The sequence below is a fragment of the Manacus candei genome, unplaced genomic scaffold (genome assembly GCF_025592945.1).
Source record: "Manacus candei isolate 608988 ecotype Guabito, Panama unplaced genomic scaffold, ASM2559294v1 h1tg000056l, whole genome shotgun sequence".
Taxonomy (NCBI): Eukaryota; Metazoa; Chordata; class Aves; order Passeriformes; family Pipridae; genus Manacus; species Manacus candei.
Window position 1 is genome coordinate 7,547,231 of NW_026138104.1, and position 15,585 is coordinate 7,562,815.

A 15,585-nucleotide genomic window follows, 5' to 3' on the forward strand; every position below is an offset into this window, starting at 1 on the left:
TAGAGGAAAACCCACTTAAACATTAAACCCCCCAACTTTTTAGTATAAGCACAATCATAACACTGAAACAGGTTGCCAAAGAAGCTGCTGAGTCTCCATCATTGTAGTCAAAACCAGCCTGGACACCATCCTGGGTCGCCTGCTCCAGTTTACTGAACTACATGATCTTCAGAAGTGCCTTCCAACCTCAATGATTCATGTCCAATATACTCTGGCAGTGCCCTCTGCTAACATGCACATGAGACTGTGAAGGTAAGTGCAAAGAGGTATCCATTTCTCTGCCATTCTCATTTAATTTTACTGAAACGATGTTATTCAGGCAAATGTCAATTTTCTCAAACTTCTGGCTACAGCAACCACTTACTTACAGCATCTACAATTACAATATATAATCACATGGGTATATGGAAGGAAGCAGGAATCAGAAGAACAAATTCACCCTGATACAGATCTCAGAGAGCCAGAAACTCTTGAGTCACAGAAAAATTTAATACCGAAGAGTGATTGCACCAGGTACAGCAGTGGTTTCCAGGTTCCAGGTAAAATCCTGTGGAAACTACAGAAAAGTCTTTTCTTTGTACCACAGTTAATTATGACATTATCAGCTGATCCCTGTACTTTGCCATTGCAAGCAATTCTGACTACCTCTTACTTCCAAGTTCAGGCTATACAAAAATCTACTTACCAAATTTATAACTACATTCTTTAATAAGGTACATTTTCACATTAATCTACCTCATTATTCGTAGTCTAACAGGAGAAAAAATACTTCAAATATTCACAGCTGACTACAAATTCCTGCAAAAGGATCACAGAGCAGAACAACAGATAAAATTCAATTACAATTAAGAAAAAAAACTTAAAAGCAGGTTTTTTTAACAAACATTAGTATGTTCTTACTACTTTCCCAGTTGAGTGTTTAGAGAGTACATTTAACCATCTACTCTGTTATTTCTAGGTAAGATACCTACACCCTTCACACATGAGGCTTCTATAAGCAAAGTTGCAAAGAAAAAAAAGCCACAAAAAACAACGAAATAGGAAAAGAATTCTCTTAAAACAGTCAGACTTTGTTAATGCTGGAAGGATACACTGAATGAAGTATAATTATACTTCAGTCCATGACTCATTATGGAAAGATGCTCAAGATTTTCTTTTAGCTTTCCTTTTCTTTTTTAGATTAAATTTACATTTTTTTAAATTCACAATTTGTACTATGTTTACAGCAAAGAGTCTTATTTGCCTGGTTTCACAGATGTGTCTACAACTCTTTCAAGTTGCAGACATTTAAAAAAGCAGGACTCATTCTTCACAGATTTCCTTTAGAGACAAGCTTTTCCCCCCCACTAAATTTAGATAAGAATAAAAGAGTTGTTAAAAATATCAAATTTTTGTCCCCAAAACAAACATCAACCCCCACTGTGTGTTTAAGTTCAAATTACCGGTTTTTTTTATAACATTCTTCCTATTTTCATGTTGTGACTTCATATCACAGAATCATATGACAGTATGTCAGGTTTTCAATAGTAAATCTAGTTTTGCATTACAAAAAGAAAAAGGACTGGTATTTGTAGGGTTTTTACTCTAAGAATTGAAGAAAATGTTAGTTGCTTGAGATATTTTTGCTTAAACTTGACACTGATTCCTCCAAAAGAAGGTTTGCAGCAAGTATACAATGCAAGTTATTTACTTATATTCTAGCACATAATACAAAAAGCAGTCAGCATTAAAGAACTGTAACAGAACAGGCATGACTGGTTTTCAAAACAATTAAAGACTTTTTTCAAAGGTTCATTTATTAGAACCTCTGATCCAAAGCCTGCTGAAGTCCAGGAGAATCTTCAACTGAAAGGACTTACACAGGTTATTTTATGAAGTATGAATAATGTATTTTCCCCCCTATTTTAGTATTTTTAATTAGACTGAATACTTTTTTTCCAATTATTAAAAAAGTTTTATTAACATAAGCCATCACAACATATCTTCCTATGCATATATTTGTTATCATTTCTGAAATCATGTAACCTACATCTGCACTTAAGAATAAAAAATAGCCTAGACTCCAATAATTTTAAGCAATAAATACAATGGAACTTCTAGGAACTGGCTGGAACTCATAGTACTAAATAGCATAATGGAAAAGTAAAGCCTCTACTACCACATTATAACAGCCATTTAACAGCCAAAATAAGGTAACAGAGAAAAACAGACTTGTGAAATAAAGTGCAACTACCCCAGAAAGGGATTATTAAGGGGTAAGAATTACTTGAAAGATCCTTCTGTAGTGAGTCATTCTAAAATGCAACTAGTTTTATTTCTTTCCCAAATGAGAAGTGTCTTTGCAAGCAAGAAACCAAGTTCCACAAAAAACAACTGCACCACATGATAAAGAACACAGAGGAAGAACAACCACTGCTCCTCATGGGTTCAAAAGGCTAGTAATGTTCAGCTGAGGGCATACACTTGTAATCCCTACTTTCTCACTTACAAGAGATGGGAATACTACAGGTGCTTTCCAAGGAATGAAAGCTCAGGGTATCTTGGGTCCTAAGCAGCAAAGAGAAATCGGCCAGACCAGATTATCTAAGTAGGGGAAGTGACACTGTATTAACTGAACTTAAGGTCAAGTCACTCCCAAAACCCTGTTCCTAATCTCGCACATAATGCCTTCCCCTCAGCTCATCTGGTGGCATTAATGGTTTGAATTTTAAAAACCCAACAATTTTTAAATAAAAAAACCACCACCACCCACACAGCAACACACCACCCGAAAAACCTGAAACCACAAACAAAAAAGCCCCCACACTAAAACATCATGATTCACTCTTCTGGTACTATCCAAAATAAGATGATTGTGGTATTTCTGCTTCACCTCCCTCACAGCAGACACAGAACCTAACACAGATAAAATTCTGTTTCCAAACTTCAGATTCCCACTGTGAACTGCAAGGAAGCTTACAGACAACCATTACATCACTGATTGATGTTGCATCATCCACAGTTTAAGCCACTGAACACTGGCCATGAAATGGATAAAGGTTAACATGCTGAGGGAATTGCAGGGGGACAATCTTTTTCCCAAATAAACTCACACCGGACAGTGTGAATAACAGGCAGCACTGAATTCTAAACTGAACACAGGATTTTTTCCATAAGTTTATACAACTCCCTGGTTTAAATGAAACAAGGAAAAAATTATTCTCTGCAGACAAACTTACCAGTGAGAACTGTTTACCCTGAACACGCCTTGCTGAGTAACTGTCTAATATTACCACTGTCTCTACTCACTCACATTAAAGAATTTAGTTTCTCAGTCATGAATCACTGATTACAAGAGCAGAAACCATCTTAGCCACAGTCGCCTTGTAACATTTTAGATCTAGTTTTAAAAATAAGTTTTGGGGGTAGAGGTTGTCGGTCTGCCTACCCACACAAGAAAAAAACCCCAACTCAACAAAACTATTTCATGGCCATCTGAGTTCACAGTTGTTTAGGTAGGAGGTTTTTTGGGGTTTTTTTACCTTCTTGATAACTGATTTTCAGGTGAAGAGGAGAAGTTTTTGGTGAAGAGGAGAAGTTCCATTTTGCCAGGAGAAGCTCCTCCCTGCCGTTCTTTCCCTGATCCATACATCACTCAGTCCCACGCCTTTGAAACTTCCTATGTAGCCCCTGAAAGTGCTGTTTCCATTCCCTAAGCTGCTACCACAGAACTGCAGAATAGTTACTCCTCTTTCACTCCAGTGAACAGAAGACCCAGTAGTATCATTCACCACAGAAGAAAAAAGGAGTTTTCCACTGGCTCTAAGGGATTTACTGGTTTTGCTGCTGCAGTATTTGTGAGACTTGGAATTGAGAAATGAAGTCTTGCAATGTAATGCAGTCCACTTAAAAAGTAATGCAGAAAACAATTCAACAGACAAAAACCCCCACTTGCCTGACTGTGGAAAAGAAAACAAGAAAACAAGTGGAAAAGAAATAAGAAATATGACAGCGTATATAAGTTCTGTGTATAAGCCCTATCACCTTGCCCTCTCCTTCAACTGGGAGGGGGGATGGAGGATGAGATAGAGGGAATACAAAAGCAGGTAACTGTGCATTTCATTTTAGTTTATTAAAATTGCAATAAGAATTACCAGCAACTTTAACAAAAATGAGCAAAATCAAAGACAAGTTTGATATCTTCGAGAAGCAAAAATAGGTCCCAATCCTGAATATTTGAAAAACTCCATTTCCTGTTGCTGATCACCAACAGCAGCCTTGTTTCATCAGGGTTAGTACAGAACCTCATGAAAGCAGAAGGATTCCTGATGAGCTATCATGGAATTGGCATTGCAACATATAAGAACACCTGTAGGTCAGATCAAAAGGTTCACCTAGCCCTTCTCCTACAGTGACCAAATCCAGATAGCTGCCAATAATTAGGAAAGAACACAGAAGCACCACTAGATTATCCTCCCAGCTTCAATTATTCACAAATCCATAATCCATTCCACTACAAGGGTACTGAATAACTCTAAACGTATTGCTCTTTCAAAAATGCATCTGGGTTGCATACGCACTTTTAGCTTCCAAAATATTATGGTACAGAGTAATAAGCTTAACTAACTTTTATGCAAAGGATCATCTCCTTTTGTTTGTTCTCACTCCACCCATGCTCATTTGACACCCTCAAGTTCTTGGTGTAGATAGTAGAAAGCTGATCCATAGAAATTCAAGAGAGTTGGAGAAAGCATCTCAACATCACCTCTGTCTCTTCCCAAACTGCCAAATCCTAGCTTCCTTTTTTGGTTTTGATACAGTACCAAATCCATAAATTCAATTATCATAGTTGCCATTTCTCTGTGACTTTTCAGGCTTCACTATATTGTTCCCAAGATGGGGAAAAATGAAGGGAGACGGGACAGCACTAGACTTAGACACACCAGCTCCAAGTGCACTATGGATTTATACACTGAGGCATGACAAAGAACATTAACTCTTCAAAATCATTAGGAAATGGATAAAATTTTGTATTTTTGACCAAGCATTAAGCTACTGTTTAATCCTTGGAATTACCTACCACAACTCTTAAAACTTTACCCATGAGCTCTTAGTTAATCATTAGCTCCCAGTATTTTATATGTGACATATTACTTGACATTTATGCACACTTCAGTTTTCATTTTAGATCAACTAGTGCTGAATATCAAAAGGTCCTTCAGCATTTCTTCACAGACAATTCATCTTTATTTATCTGAATAACTGCATCAGCAAGTAGAAGTTCTCTACAAAGACAGATTAAAAAAATAAGCACTTTAGCTCTCTGTTGCCATTTAACTCATGAAAATAGCAAAGCTATCAGACCTGTTCAGATATACAGTTGGATTGTAGCCTCAGTCACAGTGCAAATAAAGAGAAAATTACTTACAACCACCTATAAAGAACTCATGAAAAAACAACACCTAAAGGGCACGGGCTATGAAATGCTACAGGTATTGGCCAGCATCCATTCTACAAGACCATGTTTCGTAACACTTTCATCTAGAAAAAAATCTTTGTTGCACAGACTCAGCCACAAGGCCCATTTTGGTCAGGTGTGCAGTATTTTTAAGACAAGGGAATACTACTTCCCTTTTTTTAATTAAAATGCTAACAAGAGAAATGCAAGTAATGAGCTTGTAAGACACCCATGACATCAGGATCACAATACCAGCTTGCCAAACTACTTACAGCTACCAAATTACTCCAGCATCTGATTGAGATGCACAGATTGCAAGAAACACTGAAGATTATTCATGTTAACTTGTTTCACTCTTCCAAATTTCATATTATTGTTAATTTGACAAGATGGGAAACTTTAATACCCCCAAAGCAGTACACAAGGTCTCTCCTTAAGAAAGGAGATCATGTTTAAATCCCACCTCACCAGCAGCTCCAAAACAACTTCTCCAATGTTTTTTTTAAAAAATAACTAAAGCATACAGAAAGTGCAAGACTGTATTTAGACAGACCCATACAAAACCAGTGCAAGTACAGAGAATGGAGCAGAAGACCTGTAAAATTGCCATGAAAATTGATTACTGTGGGCAAAGTTTACTTACTCACCTTTTACCATGGTGATTGAGGATAATAAAATTTTAAAATGCATGCAAGAAGGAACAAGTCAGATTTTACAGCCATTGATGAATAAGAAATGTTTGTGGCTACACATGGGAATACTTTTCACTGGAGTCACCGGCTCCCTATTAAAGTTGCATCAAAATTAGAGACCTGAGAAGAAAAGCACAGCAACAATAACAAAGCATGAACTGCAATGGGACAGCTTGTTACATGAAAACTGCAGCATTCTTTTCAGAGATAACCCTAACCAGATCCTTATCTTGCCAAAAACAGGTCAGAACATATAGGTAGTAAGAGTCACCTGCTTGAGGAGCACATACTAGACCTGCTGCTTCTTTTGCTGGCCAAAACAACAGCAAAATATTTCAGTTCTCAATTCTTGCATCACAAGGAAATTTTGACAGCTTTTCATACTCCTGCAACTGCTGACTGAACTCTAGCCCACTTAGATATTATAAAACTGAGGACATATGAGCTTAACCTTGTCTGAACTATAATAGACTTTAATTAAAGAATTGTATTTAAATATCTGTCAAGTTTCTTAGGAAATTAGCCACTTCCAAATCTTATTACAACAGGACAGACCTTGAACAAATTAAAATGTCATGTTTTCCTCAAAAATAACTGGAATTGAATTACGGTTTTGAAATTCACTACTTTAGCTCCACAAACCAGTTCTTGAGCAACATCTCTCCATGTGCAGTTTTCCAATGTAAAACCACAACCTAAGTTGTAGATTGAGCTCAGTTTTAGTTCTCAAAATTGAGAAGTTCACTTCAATGCCATGAACATATCGCTGGGCAGACTCTGCCTGTCTGCCACAAAGCAAGTGATACAAAAGGGATTTCTGAGAATTTAAAGGTTCTCTTTTAGCTCATTCCATGGACAGAACAAGTACCCATCTCAAAGTGTTAAACTGCATCACAAGAAAGTATTTTAATTTAGTCTTTTTTGCCCTTGCACTTAAAAAAAAGTACGCAGGTATATTCAACACTAAGGTTTAAGGTGATTTAAGAAGCTTTGGGTTTTTTAGCATTTTTTAATTACAGGATTGTTCATTCCCGTATGTTCTCATAAACTTCGTAACAGAAAAAAACTCCCAAATATTTAGATGAAAAACTAAACTAGAAGAGAATAAAATACAATCTTTTAAAGGGTGGGTGGTTTGTAATAAAGTTTCAGTAAAGTCTATAACGAGATATACATAGATACAAGTAGGAGGGCACACCACCATTTCTATTAGGTAAAAAAAAAAAAAAATAGAAGAAGAAACAGGTTCAGGTTTCTCTTTTCAACCTATTTGTACCAACTGCAACTGTTGGTTGCAGTTCGAAGCATTTAGAATCTCTCTCCCTCAATACAGTTTAAAGTTTTCTATTTGATTTCTCGTCCCTGGCCCTTCAAACAAACATAAACCTCAAAATTAAAAATAAGGAAGATCGTGTTATCCAGCCAGCTCAGTGATGCCAGTGCAAGATTATTCCCTACAGCATATTTGCTAGTGCTTAATGCAGTCCATACTGTGTGTCCTAACACATTATGCAAATGACACACACATAAAAGAAAATGTCTATCTCGGAGTGTCCCCCTCCACCAACAGTGGATCTGTAATTAGCCATGTCCTCTAAGGAGGCTCCTCATTCACTCTCACCAAAGCAGCAGCTGCTGGCAAATGGAAATAAAGAAATTTAGAACAAAAATAAGCCTACTACCTACACTCCCGAAGATGCACACGCATGGTTGCAAGCCAGACTCAAAATCTAAACAGCTGTTTGTATTTTTCCAGAATGCCCACACAGAATCTCTTATGCCCAACACCAAATATTTACTAACATGATTTGTATCAGGCTCTCTTAAACATCATACTGTTCAGAGAGTTGCAGCAACAGCTCTCAATGCTTCACTCAAACACTTCTGAACTACAAGTTTTCAATGCAAAAATCAAGAACAGAAAATATAAAGCAGCAACACTGTCTGCTGAACACAATTCACTGGCATATAGAACAACAGGGTACACCAACTCAGAAAACTGCAGTAATTCTAGCCCCCCCAAAGCAGAGATCCAGAGAAAAAAGCATATAGTTGTGCCTAATTTTCACGATCCTACTACCAAGTGATCCACTCTCTAAACTCTAGTATCACCTCCCCAGAAGAGTTATCTGCAAATTCAACAGCAATGATAAAACAGTAAATTCAGAAAACTGTTTCACCATTACCAAGATAAACAACAACTTAGGGAGTAGCCAGAGTTCACATCTAACTAGAGTAAATGAAAAATGCATTTCACCTTGGTTTAAAAAAAAAAAAAACAAAACAGCAAAAAGGAAAAATGCCACAGAGGAAGCCTTCCCATCAAATAAGTTTTATGCATTCAAGAACTGCATACATAAAATAGCTTATCCCACCTTGCAACTCTAAGACTAGGCAGTTTCAGGTTTACAAGATCACAATCATAGAATCAGCCAGGTTACAAGGGACCTCTGAGATCATCAAGTCCAACCCTTGATCCAACACTGCTGCGGTTAAGTGCCACATCCAGTCTCATCTAAAACCTCCAGGGACGGAGAATCCACCATCTCCCTGGGTAGCCCATTCCAATGTCTGATTATCCTCTCTGTAAAGAATTTATTCCTAATATCTAACCTAAACCTCCCCTGGCACAGCTGAAGACCATGCCCTCTTGTCTTATCAACAGTTGCCTGGGAGAAGAGACCAACCCCCACCTGGCTACAACCTCCTTTCAGGGAGTTGTAGAGAGTGAGGAGGTCTCCCCTGAGCCTCCTCTTCTCCAGGCTGAACAACCCCAGCTCCCTCAGCCTCTCCTCATAGGACTTGTGCTCAAGTCCCTTCATCAGCCTTGTTTCTCTTCTCTGGAACTGCTCCAGCACCTCAATATCCTTCCTGAAGGATGGGTCAAGCTTCTGATATGAACACAGTCAAAGCCTGTTTGATGTCGCTGCTCCCACCCATCATACTTCTACTGCATGTGCCTAGTGCTGGGTGATGGGCAAAAAATACCACAGAAGTGTCTTTGCAGAAATATTAAAAATTACAAGACATAAGAAGGATTTGGAAGGCAAAATGCACAGCAGTTGCCATTATCTACGTTTTGTATTACAGACAAGCAGAGTGTGACATGCTTCCCCCCATTCATCCATTGATCTGACCAGACAGCATAACACTCATCCAGTGTCTCTGCACTATGCTTAGCATAACATTATTTTTAATATATTATCTATTGTGGTAGGTAGACAAACATTTCCTCTACAGCAAGGCCCTAAGGTTTTGAAGAGAACATAGACTCTGACACCTTCCACAATCAGGGAATTATATCTAACAGCCCATCAGACTGACTTCTGGGGTGCTGTCAATTCAGATCGTTTCAATGCCAGTTTAGAAGCCTCACCATTTACAACCAAGGCTAACCCACACTTTTTAAAAACAATGACCCCTGTTAACCACAGGAAATAAATCTTGTTTTCAATTAACATCATTTCCCAATTTTTTATATCTGCTTCCTATCCTATGCAATTTAATATAAAAACAGCTGCAAGGAAGAATAACTTACAACCTCTGAATGCTAGAAAACCTCAATTTTTCTTCCAGTGGTTATCAGAGAAAAATCAAAAAACACCAGTTACAAAGCACCAGTATATATTCCTAATAGCTTAGATTAACGCTGCTCCCTAGAAAGAGATACAGAAAGTTTTTCTTTTAGTAAGGCTGACAGTTGCACATGTTTATATTCTAATCACCATCTACAAAGCAATATGTGTACGTATTCACAAAATTAAAAAAAAGAAAAGGCCAGCTTTTATTTCACTCTTTTCAGAGCACATACTGTTCAGCTGAGCTATGATTACTTCCAGTAAGATGTTTTCAAAGGTACAAGAGGGCCAAGATCACAAACACATACAGTGCATAAGACTAAATACCTCCTATTCCCCAACTGTTATCTCAATTATTTTTTCATGTAAGTAAATATGAAGGACATGAAATAATACATCTGAAGTAGCAGACGTTATTTTCACATTTTAAAAACAGAAATCATTAAAAATAGCTTATACAGAGAAAAAAGTCAACTCAGTCATTTGATGCTTGTCAAACCCGCTAAAGAAAAAAAGTTCATTCTTATAATGAGCATACTGCATTAAATATATGTAATTATTTCATATGGACACAGTTCAAGATATTCTTCAATCCATACCGTTTGTCTTGCAAAAATACTTTTTTCAGACAATTATCAAAGTGGTATGATCAACAAAGCTGTATTATTGGGAAGCAAAAAGTCACTTTGAAAAAAACATCAAACACAGTTACATTTGAAGGCAGATACCTTCCTTTTCTTGAAGGAACTATTTTCTGCTTTATATTGTCACTTATCAAATATGTAACATTTCCTCATGGAAGAGATCCATGTTTTGTCAAATTATCTTATGCTTACTGTGACATAAATGAGAGCAGAAGTCAGCATTATGCTTGCATGATTAAACAGGATTTGACTCCAGCCTTTTGAATAGCTGCAATCACAACTCCTGGTAAGACTGGTATTTATATTGAATTTATTCTCCCTTAACAGAAGGTTTGTGCAGAATTCTCTTTCTCCCTGAGTAATGTACACTCCTAACAACCATTATTGTGTACTATTTGACACATAAAAATCTTACAAGTGCATTTCTCTAATTTTGATAACTTCAACATTACGATTAAACCTTCCAGCACCTAAGTATCAGGCATAGCAAAAGCACCAATACCAACAACACAGAGTTTCAGAACAGTTTACATGTTCACAGGCATAATAATATAAAGACTGAAATGCAGGATCAAAATACAGCTTCAGTCCTTCTACCCCTAGGGAGTTGTAACACCTGGGAGTCACCACTGGAAGTTTAGCAATGTCATCCCAACCAGGTCGTTAAAATAGTAAACGATCTATTAATTATTGTTAGCAAGAACGCAAATGATTTTCTATTTATAGCGTCATCATTGCCCTTCTCTGGTTCCTGACCCAGCACATGCTTCTCTTGAGCTTACGCAGTTGTGCTCTCTCTGATAAGGTGTAGGAGTGACAATATTGTGGGATTTTCTTTCCCTTCTCTGAAATTGAACAGTTGTGATTAAAAAGCAAGTACTAAATAACCTCGGACTTTTCTTTTACAGAAGTCTTTGGAAATGTATTCCTAACTATTGCCAAATGCAGAAGCTCTTGGGAATCTCCAAAGGCAAGTCACTGTTCCTAACAACTCAGCTGTTAAGAAAAACAAAAAAAAAAATCCCACAAACCCAAAACCTCACACTCTTACTGCAAATTTGCAGTAAAGTATTAGAAATCTGCAATAAATATATAAATGTATGTCAGCTCGAAACTTGCACAGTGCTCTAATGAATTCCAAGAGAAAAATATCAAACAGTCTTAATGAAATTATTTGACAAAGTATTTTTAATATTCATAAATTGAGGAAATAGTATTACTAAGAATTAAAATCTGACTTTTAAAGCTAAACATGCTGTGGTTACTATTTTTTCATCCTGCATTTAACATTCAGAACAGTAAATTATAGCAAAACCAGACCTGGCAATTCTTTAAATGCAAAACAGTGGGAATAGAAAAGAAAAAAAAAATAAAAGGGCAGTTTTTGTTGTGCCTTTCTAGGCAAAGGACGGGAAATTAAATTGACACTAGGAGAAAAGCCAGTTCCAGCCTCAAATCCGGACAGGCCTGTAGATGGGATGTTGTGACTGAAGCAGTACTGCCTGTACCTCAGCAGGGCTTAAACACTCCAGCAAAACACCGCTACAACCTGACGAAACAGAGATAGCATACGCCTATTAATCTAAAAGCCAGAAAGAACACGCTCTAGCTTATCTGTCCTTATGAACATAAGCTCAGCAATTCTTCCATTTGTAAACGTGTGTCAGATTTCAAACGGAATGGCAAACAGCCCTGAGAGTCCCTGGCCCTCTCTGCCAGCTCTCCCCAGAGCCCAGAATACGTGACCTGTCCCTTTGAGCAAGCGCTCCACGTTCAGACGGGAGCCTGCAAGCCTGAACGCGCAATCTTTGTTCTCAACGATCGTTTCAGCGAAGGGGCTCTGAAGTGAGAAAGACCACCAGGTACAATGTCAAAGGGAAAACGAAAAAAAAAATGAAGTGAAAATAAAAACAGAAACCATGGCAAGGCATGACCAAATGGAACTTAATATCAGATTAGACAGGCGTCCAAAACAAAACACAATTATCAACCAACGCGTGCAGTACCTAGAAGACTCAAATCGCATGTCCTCTATTCTCCCACCTCTGTACACAAAGATACACAGAAGCACCACTTCTCAGTCAGACATGCCCTTTCTTTGACCACTGATCTTGAAGCCAGAGGACAAGTTTTTCAGTTCTTGCTGAAACCTTGATGATTACAGTTGTGTATTTCCAAAACCTTAAACTGGTTGACAATCCTAATTTTCTGAGATTCCCCTGACTGTGATGAACAAGTGCTATGCTGGGAGTCTTCCTCGTGACAACCTGCCACATGTACAGGTCTACAGCTAAAAATCAAATGAGTTAATTACTGCATTACCATGCAAACACCATATGGGATACAGTGTCCCAAAACCATAAATCATTTCCCAAAGTTGCTAATATCTTGCATGTCAAACCCTGCAACTGCAACAATTTTTTTGAGAACTTAAAATTCCATTTTTATAGTAATTGTCTTTCATTAAAGGTGTTTTCTGATTTTTTAAACAGAAAAGCCATTCTTACTGTCCAGTACAAACAAGTAAGACTTCAGTTAAAGGGATTTGTTCACATATAGCACATCAAGCACTGTACACAGTAACTATTCCATCTACTGAACTGAGACAGCAGATGTCAAATCACAAATCCTCCCTCTCTCGGCATTTTACATGAATCTATGAAAAAAAAATGTAAGAAAATAAACTGAACTTTAAGACATGCAGCAATATTAAGGTAACCGAGAAAGCAACACAACCTTGATCAGACATTCAGGAGGACTGTCTAAGTTCAAGCAAAGATTACATCAGGCCTGCTATGATTAAGGCAATCACCAGCCTAAGTGTATGTTTTCTAGCAGTTACATTTTAACTGCAATATGTATGGGTAAGTACCAGGTAAAACAACAGGCAGAGGAGTCCATTTTGCAATTCCACACCTAGTAGCAGTCCCCAATTAGACAGCTTTAACATGATGAGCTCCAAAAGTGCCACAGGCCTTGCTGGGGCTTACTACAACAGGGATAGGTGGATTATGACAAGGGCCAGTGCCAAAAGACCAGCAGTTTCAATATGACAGAATTAAAGAGCAGATTTTAATTTTTACCCTCAGACATGTGGTGTTCCCCCTCTTCCCATGCTATTTGAACAGTGTTGAAGGACAGGTTCTTCAAACAGTGCACGTTTTCAACCACATTTTATCACAAAGTCTTAACGTTTTCTGTGTCCTTACTTAGGACTCCAGTTCTGTCCTCACCTAACCCACCTGCTTTAAGAGACTGTATGAATCTCTTAAATGAGGTGACAGGAGAAAGGAAAATCTTACAATACCATATGTGCCACTTTTAAACCAAGGCAAAAGGGTGAATTGAGGATAGCAATAAACTAAAACTCAGTGTCCAAAGGGGGAAAAACAAAACAAAACAAAACAGAACACATAAAACAAACAAACAAACAAAACCCACAACCAACCCAAAAATCACCCATACTTTAAAATTTAAGTTCTGTAGGTTTAAAAATCACTCTACCGTGTTTCAATTTCAGCAAACAAAAGGGGTGTTTATTTCACAGCCCTATGTAGATTTAAATCTGCTTTCTGACTTTAGCACAACATGCCCTAACCCTGAGAAATACCAAAGCACGTTTGTCTGTAAATCAAGTTTAAGACAGATCTTAAAACAAGCCTACTGAAACTCTTACACGTATTTTGTTGGATCTGAAGTTGCAGTTGTTTCATAGACACTTATACTATTAATAGGGAGCACAGAAAGAAGCATCAGACATGGTTCTGCGTTAAAAACTTTGCCTTGCGAGTCAAAACATGCAATGGTGCCACCACAGGGCATACTATGAAGTTTTTGAACGAAACAGACAGAGACGATCGTAGCAGCAACAAATGCTACGGACAGAAATACGTTTAATATAAGCCGTCACGGACAGGCAGGAGCTTGGCAAGTACTGGGTACAAGGAGGCAGAGGCTGGACCCTTATTTCTACTAAAAATCACCCCAGTAGATTTGTGTGACAGGGACGGAGCCGTACCCTCGGTGCCGCCCAGCGAAGCGCTCCCGTCCCTCGGGGACGGGGCACAGGCGTCGGGACAAGGCGAGCAGGTCGGGCGAGGGGGCGACACGCCGCGATCCGACCGAGGGGCCGGGTGGGGAGCGAGGGGCCCAAGGGCTGACCCCGGGCAAACCGCCGTCCCGAGGGCGAGGGCGGCGGCGGCTCCGCGGGGCGGGAAGCGGAGCCGCCGCCCGGCCCGTGAGGCAGCGGAGGCGCCACCGCCGCCCGGCCCCGAAGCGGCGCCCCGAGAGCGCTCGGCCGGGCGGCTGCCTCCCCTCCGCTGCCGGGGAGCCGCACCACTCCCAGCGTCCAACTCCCAGCAACTCCGGGGCGGGCGGGCAGGAAGAGCGGGAGGGAGGGAGAGAGAGAGGGAGGGAGAGAGGGGGCGGCCATTAAGCCCGCTCCAGCCAAGCCGTTCCCCGCGGCGGGAGGCGGCCGCCCGGCCGGGCCCGCGCCCCGCCCGCCCCCGCCGCTCCTACCTGGCCGCCGGCGCCGCTGCCGCCGCCCGGGGGGGGCTCGTTGTCTCCATCTCCGCCGGGTGGCCCCGCTGCCCACCGGGTCGCCATTATTTCATTCCCGGTTACAAAGGAGGCGCAAATCCTCTGGAGCCCACATCGGGGAAGGGAACGGACAGGAAAGGGGGAGTCAACGCCAGAGCCGCTCGCACACAGCAGGCGAGGCTCGGCCAGCCCAGCCCCGCCGCCGGGGGAGGGGGGCTCGGCCCCTTCACGCGGTTGCCATAGGGAAGAGCGCCGGAACGACCCTGGGCTTCAGCTGCGCTCCCCGGCTTCTGCCTTCATGGCTGGAGGAGAGAGAGCAGATGTGTCAGTCCTCGGCAAGGAGCCGCCGCCTCCACCGCCCGTCCCTTGTTAGGCTAATTGCACCCGATCGTCATCTTCCTCTTCCTCCGGCTCCTCCTATCCCGAGCCCCAGCCGCGGGGAGGAGAGGGCAGGCGGGGAGAGGCGGGAGGTGTCCGCTCCCTCCTACTTCGCTACACGCCGCCGGAGGGAGTGAGGACGGGGCAGCGCTTCCCGGGCAGCCCCGGCCGGCGGGGGCGGTGGAGCCGCTCCCCGGCCCGGCCCGGCCGAACTTTGATCAACTGGTGGAGGTCGGGGCCGAGGGGCCGCTCGCTCTCCGAGCCGGGAAGGAGGCCGCTGCCGGCTCGCGATTGCTGCCCTGGCCGTATCCAGCGGT

The 15,585-nt window shown here is 40.6% G+C and overlaps 1 protein-coding gene across 3 annotated transcripts in view; it reads right to left on the reverse strand.

Moving 5' to 3' along the window:
• Positions 1–15,293, reverse strand: part of ARHGAP21 (Rho GTPase activating protein 21) — a 110,131-nt gene extending 94,838 nt beyond the window's left edge. The window contains exon 1 of one of the 3 annotated variants that reach the window (XM_051802268.1): positions 14,870–15,293. In XM_051802268.1, the coding sequence (XP_051658228.1) occupies positions 14,870–14,956 (87 nt within the window). In that variant the 5' untranslated portion in view covers positions 14,957–15,293. The remainder of the gene's footprint in view (positions 1–14,869) is intronic. The other 2 variants (XM_051802265.1, XM_051802267.1) reach the window with 2 other exon arrangements.
• Between the last annotated feature and the right edge of the window lie 292 nt (positions 15,294–15,585).